Source organism: Sorex fumeus, unplaced genomic scaffold, assembly GCF_029834395.1.
Source record: "Sorex fumeus unplaced genomic scaffold, SorFum_2.1 ptg000128l, whole genome shotgun sequence".
Classification (NCBI taxonomy): Eukaryota; Metazoa; Chordata; class Mammalia; order Eulipotyphla; family Soricidae; genus Sorex; species Sorex fumeus.
Genome location: NW_026606185.1, coordinates 1835698 through 1843332, shown reverse-complemented (window position 1 = coordinate 1843332; position 7635 = coordinate 1835698). Strand labels below are relative to the sequence as shown.

The following is a 7635-nucleotide window of genomic DNA, read 5'->3' as shown; positions in this document are numbered from 1 at the left end:
TCTATTTTTGGTTTTGGGGCTATGCCTGGCGCATGCTCAGGGCTGACTCCTGACTCTGCACAGAGAGGTCACTCCTGGCAGGCTCGGGGACCCTATAAGGTGTTGGAGATCAAACCCAGGTCAAATGCGTGCAGGGCAAGTGCCCTTCCCACTGTGCCATCGCTCAGGTCTTGCCCCTGTTTTTCGGGGACCACTGTGGGGTTCATTCAGCTGGAGATGCCCCTGACATTCTTCACTTGTCTCAGGCAAGCAGTTCTGGGTCAGCTTCTAAGGTCCGGTGTACCCATGGCTGGATCTGAAGAGGGAACTGGGCCTATGTCCTTCACCTTGCCCTAGCTCCAAGCCTAGAGGGACGGAGTGTGACTGCTGGCCAGCGTCATGGTCACTCCCTGTATCTGGCAAGCTGTCACCTGGGCGCTTCTGGCTGCCTGTGGGTCCTCAACTTTTACCCCTACGGGTGGGAAGTGGCGTGGGAGGGGAAGGAGTGTGTGATGGGGCCCCAGGGCAGGGCCCCACTGCCCTCCCCCTGCTCTCCCGACGCGGCCACGCCCCGCTCAGGCTCCTCCCACGCCGCGCGCCCGCCCGTGTCCTCCTGCGACCTGCTTACTCCGAGCCCCTGGCGGGGGGGCAGCGGAGAGCTGTCCCCGCAGGACACCCGGAGCTTCATGCAGGCCGGAGAGCATATCCGACCCAGCGCCGACGAGCCATCGTTGGTCGCGAATCGGCCTGTGTCAGGTGAGGGGGAGACAGGGCGGTGCAGGGGCAGTGTCCACTGACGTCCAGCGCGGCCCCCGCCTGGGCTAGAGGCCAGCGTCCTCGGCCCGCGGCAAGGGCAGAGCCGTCGGGGCCCCGGTAGGTGGCGCTAAGGAGAAGGCCCGCCCCGTCAAGACCCGCCTCCAAAGAAGGCCCCGCCCCTCGTCCCTAGGCCCCGCCCCCTACCGGTAGTCCCACCCAGAGCCCGCCCCCGGCCCCGTGGTCCCGCCCCGCTGACCCGCCACGGCGCCGCGCTAGGAAGTGACCTAAGCGGCGACCGCACCGGCGGCTCCTCGTGGATGCGGGGCGCGCACCATGTCCACCGGGCGGCCTGCGGGCACGCGGGCGCGGCGCCGGGGCAGCAGGTGGGGGCCCGGCGCTGAGGTCCCCGGCGGCGGGCTTCGCGCGGGGGAGTGTCCAGCTCGGGGCGGCCGCGCAGGCTGAAGCTCCCCCCAACCCGAGATCGCTTCCCGTGGCCGGAGCGGGGGGACGCGGCCCCAGAGCAAACTCAGCGGGACACACCTGCGGGCTCTCCTCTGCCCGGTTGGGCCGGGCTCGCCCCGCGGGGAGCCAGTTGAACCAGTTGGTCCTGGGAGGGGCCCGGGCCCCGCGCGGCTGGGGCTCCTGCACCCATCCACTCGCTCGGGCCGGCCCGGAAGCCTGGGGAGCGGGGCTGGGTCGGCCGTCCAGCTCCTGGAACCGCGCTGGGCCGCTCTCGGCCAGGCAGTGCCAGTCTCCCTCTGGCCACGGGGCAGTGGGCGGGGCGCCTGGGCTGAGTCGCAGGTGTGTCCTCGCTGGAGGGGACTCCCTGAGCCGGGTCCCTGGCTCCCCTTGCAGGCGTGGCAGTTAGGCCCACCCCAGGACAGGTGTGCGGGCGATGGGGGAACAGGGGCGAGAGGAGTACAGGATCCAGTCTTTCGACGCGCAGACTCAGCAGCTGCTGAAGACGGCCCTCAAGGGTGAGTGCGGGGCCAGAGCAATGGGACAGCGGGAGGGCACCAACCCTCAGAGTCCCCTGAGCCCCACCGGGAGTGACGATCCCTGAACACGTACCCAAGCCCTGAGCACCACTGGACGTGACACACCCCCTCACCAGACTCCCCCCCCCACCACCCCGCAAAAGAAAAGTGAGTGAAGCCCATCTGAGCACAGGGGTGCCCGGCCCACCTCATTTCTGAGAATCAAGATCCAATGCAGTTCCCTAGCTGGAAGACAGGCGGCTTGAAAACTGATATTGGGGGGCGTGGCCCCGAATCAGCTCAGCTTGTGGACTAGGAAGCTTTACAGGCTGTCAGCCTGCTTTGGGGCAGGGGCGGGGCAGAGGGTCTTCTCCTGTCCCCTTGCGTCCCTGTGTGCATACTGAAAGTGTAGGGGCGTCTGTGCCAGGCAAGGTGGGCATGTGCTGGGCATTGTCAGAGGCCAGCCCAGTTCTTGGTCAACCCCGCCACTCACTCAGCCCCACTGAGAAGCAGCTGGCCTGCCTGGGCCCCTTGCCTGGCCCGGGGGCCTTGAGTGACTAGGGAAGAACCTTACAACCAGTGCTTAGGAGGTTCAGGTTCTCAACAGTAATTTACAGTAGTTTTTTTTTTTGGGGGGGGGGCGGTCACACCCGGCGATGCTCAGCGGTTACTCCTGGCTCTGCACTCAGTAATCACTCCTGGTGGTGTTTGAGGGACCATATGGGATGCCAGAGATCGAACCTGGGTCTGCCATGTGTAAGGCAAATGCCCTCCCTGCTGTGTTATCGCTTCAGCCCCAGTAATTCTTGGCCACACAGTGCAAGGGCCAGACGTGACGCAAGGTCATGGGTCCCCAGGGGACCCCCACCAGGGCTTGGGAGGCCATGATGCTGAATAGGCCCCTGATCCGGTACATGCTACACATGTGCTGTGCTATATTTTACCTAATTTTGTTTTTTTGGGGGGGGGTTTCCTATGCTGTGCTTCCAGGGCTTGGGGGAACCACCCCCAGAGACCCAGAGATCTTCAGCCCTGCTTGCAGCAAGCTAACTGGGGTCCCTGGGTCTAGAGACAGAATTCTGGACCTTGCTCGCCCCCTTGTCACAGCCTGGCTCCCTGGCCTCCTGCCTTGAAGAGACGAAGGGGCAGCTGCTCGGTCAGCACCCGAGTCCTCTCAGGAGCACTCAGCAGCCTCCTCCCCTGCAGACCCGGGCGCTGTGGACCTGGAGAAAGTGGCTGGCGTGGTGGTGGATCAATCTCTGCGGGACTGTGTGTTTAGCAGGGAGGCAGGCCGCCTGTGCAACGCCATTATCCAGGTGCGTGGGGCGCGGGGGAGGCGTGAGGGGCCGCGCTGCAGCTGCTCAGACCCTGTCCCCCGCAGGCTGAGGGCAAGCAGACAGGCCAGAATGTCTTCCGGCGGGGTCTCCTCAACCGGCTGCAGCACGAGTTCCAGACCCGGGAGCAGCTGCGCGCCCGCTCCCCGCAGGCCTGGGTCTGCTACGTCACCTTCATCTGCAATATCTTCGACTACCTGAGGGTGAGGCCCTGGAGGCCCCACTCCCTGTCCCCCCATGCCACCACGTGGGCCCTTGGGTCACTCCTGTACTCCGGCAGGTCAGCAACATGCCCATGATGGCCCTGGTGAACCCCATCTATGACTGTCTCTTCCGGCTGGCGCAGCCTGACAGCCTGAGCGTGGAGGAGGAGGTGAGGTGGGCACAGGCACCCTCGGAGGCACATGGGTGCTTCAGGGATAAGCACTCTGGGCTTGGAGCTGCCAGGCCTGGAATTCAGTGAGAAGCCCCCGCACAGGGGCGATGCAGAGGACCCCCAGCAGTCACGGGGGCCAGCCCGGAAGTCAAACTGTAGGAGGTAGGGGAGTAGAAGTAGGGCCCAGAAAGGCCAGGAGGGAGGATGCTTTGCCTGCACGGGGAAGATCATGGTTTGATTCCTGAGGTGCAGAGTCCCTCCAAGGAGTGAGCCCAGAGCACCACCAGTGTGAGCCCCGAACTAAAGACAGGATGGCTCTGGCGAGGAGCCCACACACTCGCCCCTTCCCGCCAGGTGGCCACAGGGAGGGGTCGGCTGGTCCCCGGAGAGGCCCTGTCCCGGCCGCCCGCTCACCCCACACCCCGCCAGGTGGACTGCTTGGTGCTGCAGCTGCACCGGGTCGGAGAGCAGCTGGAGAAGGTGAACGGGCAGCGCATGGACGAACTCTTTATGCTGCTCCGCGATGGCTTCCTGCTGCCCGCCGGCCTCAGCTCCCTGGCACAGTTGCTGCTGTTGGAGATCATCGAGTTCCGGGCGGCCGGCTGGAAGACCACCCCTGCCGCCCACCGCTACTACTACAGTGAGGTCTCCGACGACGCCAGCTAGCCACCCTCTGCCCACCTCTGGGGCCGAGCACGCACAGGTCACAGACACCACTTGGGACACGCGGGGCCTGGGAGCAGCCCAGCTGCAGGTTTAATGGTGGCAGGTGCTTTGCGGGAGCTGGGGAGATTTTCTAATAAACCTTTGCTAACACAAAAGCGGCTTCCTTCCAGGCGTCCCTGGGTCTCCAGGCAGAGGGCCGGAGGGGCCCTGAGCTGCCACAGGACTCGGGGAACCCAAAGTCGCCATGTTCCCTCCTTGCAGGGTGATGGGGCCGGGTGGCTGCAGCCCGCACAGAGCTCAGGTCCCTCTCCCTGCGCCCCTACCACCAGCGGTAGTGGGCAAGGGCCCGGTTGGCCTCGGCCATCTTGTGCATGTCGTGCTTCCTCTTGACCACGGGGCCCTGGTTGTGGAAGGCCTCGAGCAGCTCGCGTGCCAGCTTCTCGGGCATCAGCATCCGCCGGGGCTTCTTCTTTCGGCACTCGGTGATCATCCACTTCATGGCCAGAAAGCGCCGCCGCTGGTCTCCCAGCGGCACAGGGACCTGCCGGGACAGCATGTGGCAGGGTGGGCGCGGGGTTGCCAAGAGGCCACCACCTGACTTGCAACTCCAAGTGGCCAGTTCCCAGGGACCAGCCCCGGTGAGCCTCGCGAAGGGCCTGGCTCTCATGCAGCCCTTCAGCACCAAATGGAAGCTCCAGGCTTCGCATGTGGAAACCCTGGGTTCGATCCCTGGCACTGCATGTTCCTCTGAACACCACTGGCAACGAACCCACCCCCAGCACCAAGTCAGAAGTAGCCCCAAGTCCAAACCTTAAACGGAAGCTCAATCAAGTTGATTAAAGCAGCAACTGGTACAAGTTGGCTGGGACTTAGCCAAGAATCATTGGTCAGGGCCCTGACATACGCTGTACACCGGGCCCGGGACACAGATATAATGAGCCCATGCCCTAAGCTTTCGTAACAGGGCCAGAGATGCACTGGCTCACTGTCCTAAGCTTCCGTGATTGGGCCAGAGAGATCACTGGCTCACTGGAGCACATGCTGTGCCGGTGAGAGGCCCAGGTTTGCACCCAGCACTACAGTGCATCGTCCCTGCAGTATCTCCCAAACGGGATGGGAACTGTATTAAGACAGAAACAAGAAGCCCTACTCGTGACAAGTACAGTTAAAGCCTATAACATAGACCCCTTACTCAGATCAACAAAAGCGATGAAACATCAGTCACCGTCCGCACCAGGCCAGACACCAGGTAATATTTGGAAACACAAGTTTCCGATTTAGGGCTCAGGACTGGACAGAGGAATGGAGGTACGGGGGATGTCCAAAAAAAGAGATGTGCTTGGGGCGGGGGGGCACGCTTAGTGTGCTCAGGGGTTATTCCTCTTGGCTCTGTACTCAGGAATCACCCTTGGTAGTGTTCAGGGAACAGTATGGGATGCCGAGGATCAAACCCGGGTCAGTTGTGTGGAAGGCAAATGTCCTACCTGCTGTATTAGCGCTCCAGCCCCCAGAAAAGATAAGGATAATGCTTCGTTTTCCACTTTCCATTATGTCTCTTGATTATTAGCTACTCTTCAAGGGCACTCCTGACTGGTGTGGGGGGACACCAGGACCCCGATGTCTGGCTACCATTTCTGGCATTCCTGGTGGGTCCAGGCCCTTCAGATCTATCAGTCTGGTCGCACCCGCTCACCTGGTAGAAGTGGCCGCCCTTGAGGATGGGCACCAGCCCGATCACAGGCTCACAGTTCTTCAGTGCCTGGTGGAAGATGGTGTAGGGGTTGCGCTCAATACTGACTTGAGCCTCGGCGGAGGCCGCGTGGTACTTCTCAAACTGCTTCCTCTTTACAGTTTCCAGAGTCTGCAAAGGGACATGGTGGCAGCGGCTGGCCCGGCTCCCTGGAGCCTTTGCCTAGCTCGTCACCTTGGCCAGTGCCTTGGCCTGTGATTCCCAGCTATCCCCTCTGCCAACAAGTCTGGGAGTTCCAAAGTGCTCTGTGTCTGAGTGGAACAGGACAGAAGCAGGCTGTGGGGGAGGGGCTGAGATGTGTCAGGGGGTGGCATGTGACTTGGGCCCAGCATGCCTGCAAATACAAAGTTCTTTTCATTGTTTTTGTTTCTGCTTACGCTGGGCAGTGCTTAAGGGACTGCATGTGGTGGCAGGGACTGAGCCAGGTGGGCAGGACTCAAGGCAATGCCTTTCTCCTGTGCTCTCCTGGGACCCAGTAAGTTGTTTTGTTTTGGGGTCACACCCAGCAATGTTCAGGCATTACTCCTTACTCTGCGCTCAGGAATCACTTGTGGGGTTCAGGGCACCATATGGGATGCTGGATACTGGGGGCTGGACCCAGGTGGACCGCATGCAAAGCAAGCACTTTACCTGCTAACCCATCTCTCTGGCCCCCTGGAAATCCATGCCTGTGTCATGTCTGCTTACCTGTGTCATGAGCGACCTGGCCAGCACTTTGTTTCCTCCCTTCATCATCATGTTGGTGAATTTACTGAAGGGAAAAAAACGACACGTTCAGCTTTTGGGGGCTGAACCCCAGATTCCGGTCGGTGGCATCCCACCCTCCCCAAACAGTCCCAGTTAACAGAACCAAAGCGTGCGCTCCCGTCGCACCTAATCACAGGGTCCTCGAACACGGAGATGATGCTCTTGGCCGGGGTGGCTTTGAAAAGCTGCGTCTTCCTACGCTCCCGCTCATACTTGTCTTCCTCACTGAGCTCGGCCAGCGGCTTGCGGTAATACGCCTTGTCAACTTGGGGGTCCTTATATTCGGGACCATAGCGGCTCCCCCTCACCTGGGTCAGCCTGGGGGTGCGGGGGTATGCAGAGGACAAAAGTTGACCCCACAAGTGAAAGGGCTTGACTCAACAATGGGCACAGATGCCAGCCCGGGCACAAGGGGGAGCTGCAGGAGACCCGGCAAGAGGCGAGGGCCTCTCCCCAACGGGCCGGGAGAGCTCCTCCGCCCGAGAAAACGGTAAGAGTGGCTCCCGAGCTCGGCCTAGGGGTCCCTAAGCCCCTACGCGGCAACGCACCGACCACCCCACCCCAGCGCGGAGCCCTTGAGCAGCCGCACTCAGCTCCGAGCGGAGCCCTGCACCCGCCCGAACCCTCGCTCGGGCTGCAGACCGGCCCCGCCGAAGGTCACGCAGCGCGTTAAGGCTGCAGCACTCGCGGCCCGCGGGCCCTCTCCCGTCCCTGCGCGACCTGCCCGTGGCGCCTTTCCTTCCCCGCAGGTCTCGACGTCCAGGCCTGCGCGGACCCCGGCTGTCGCCCCGACCCCTTACCCTGGAAGCCGCAGAGCGGCGCCGCGCACGCTCAGCACCAGCCGCGACCACCCTCGCGCAGCTCTCCCCGCGGGGGCAGCCATCTTGGCTGGCGGCGAGGACCCCGCGCGGGCTGTCCGCGGCGTGCCTGAGCGAATGACGGGAGACGGCGAGAGAAGGCGCCCCCGGCCCCGGCCTCAGCGCAGCATCCTATGAGCCAGGGCGTTAAAGGTCGCCTGCTCCGAGGTCCCAAAGGAAGCGCCCAAGGAGA

General features: G+C 62.8%; 2 protein-coding genes across 3 annotated transcripts; one reads left to right on the top strand and one right to left on the bottom strand.

Annotated features, from left to right (window-relative positions):
* The first annotated feature begins 492 nt into the window (after window positions 1–492).
* On the top strand, window positions 493–4236 carry MIF4GD (MIF4G domain containing). Of its 2 annotated transcripts, none has more exons than XM_056137880.1 (6): window positions 493–735; window positions 1591–1712; window positions 2919–3028; window positions 3094–3249; window positions 3327–3419; window positions 3852–4236. In XM_056137880.1, exons 2-6 carry the CDS (start codon window positions 1631–1633, stop codon window positions 4086–4088), a joined length of 678 nt encoding a protein of 225 aa, XP_055993855.1. In that variant the 5' UTR covers window positions 493–735; window positions 1591–1630; the 3' UTR covers window positions 4089–4236. The 2 variants fall into 2 exon arrangements, with proteins under 2 accessions (XP_055993855.1, XP_055993854.1); XM_056137879.1 differs by lacking the exon at window positions 493–735 and adding an exon at window positions 963–1118 and having other exon boundaries at window positions 3852–4235.
* MRPS7 (mitochondrial ribosomal protein S7) lies at window positions 4154–7631 on the bottom strand. Its single transcript, XM_056137878.1, has 5 exons — window positions 7386–7631; window positions 6712–6903; window positions 6526–6589; window positions 5782–5949; window positions 4154–4629 (listed from the first exon to the last, which is right to left on the bottom strand). The coding sequence occupies exons 1-5, from the start codon at window positions 7466–7468 to the stop codon at window positions 4408–4410; spliced, it is 729 nt and encodes a 242-aa protein (XP_055993853.1). The 5' UTR covers window positions 7469–7631; the 3' UTR covers window positions 4154–4407.
* Window positions 7632–7635: the final 4 nt, after the last annotated feature.

What these genes read in the sequence shown, in the direction of transcription:
- MRPS7 (XM_056137878.1), bottom strand. Translation starts at nt 7,468, where the DNA reads ATGGCTGCCCCCGCGGGGAGAGCTGCGCGAGGGTGGTCGCGGCTGGTG. An exon ending in GCCGCTCTGCGGCTTCCAGG is followed by an intron (nt 6,904 to 7,385) that starts GTAAGGGGTCGG and finishes CCGCACCCCCAG; the next exon opens with GCTGACCCAGGTGAGGGGGA. An exon ending in AGGGCGGCCACTTCTACCAG is followed by an intron (nt 4,630 to 5,781) that starts GTGAGCGGGTGC and finishes CTGTCCCGGCAG; the next exon opens with GTCCCTGTGCCGCTGGGAGA.
- MIF4GD (XM_056137880.1), top strand. Translation starts at nt 1,631, where the DNA reads ATGGGGGAACAGGGGCGAGAGGAGTACAGGATCCAGTCTTTCGACGCG. An exon ending in GCTGAAGACGGCCCTCAAGG is followed by an intron (nt 1,713 to 2,918) that starts GTGAGTGCGGGG and finishes CCTCCCCTGCAG; the next exon opens with ACCCGGGCGCTGTGGACCTG. An exon ending in ATATCTTCGACTACCTGAGG is followed by an intron (nt 3,250 to 3,326) that starts GTGAGGCCCTGG and finishes GTACTCCGGCAG; the next exon opens with GTCAGCAACATGCCCATGAT.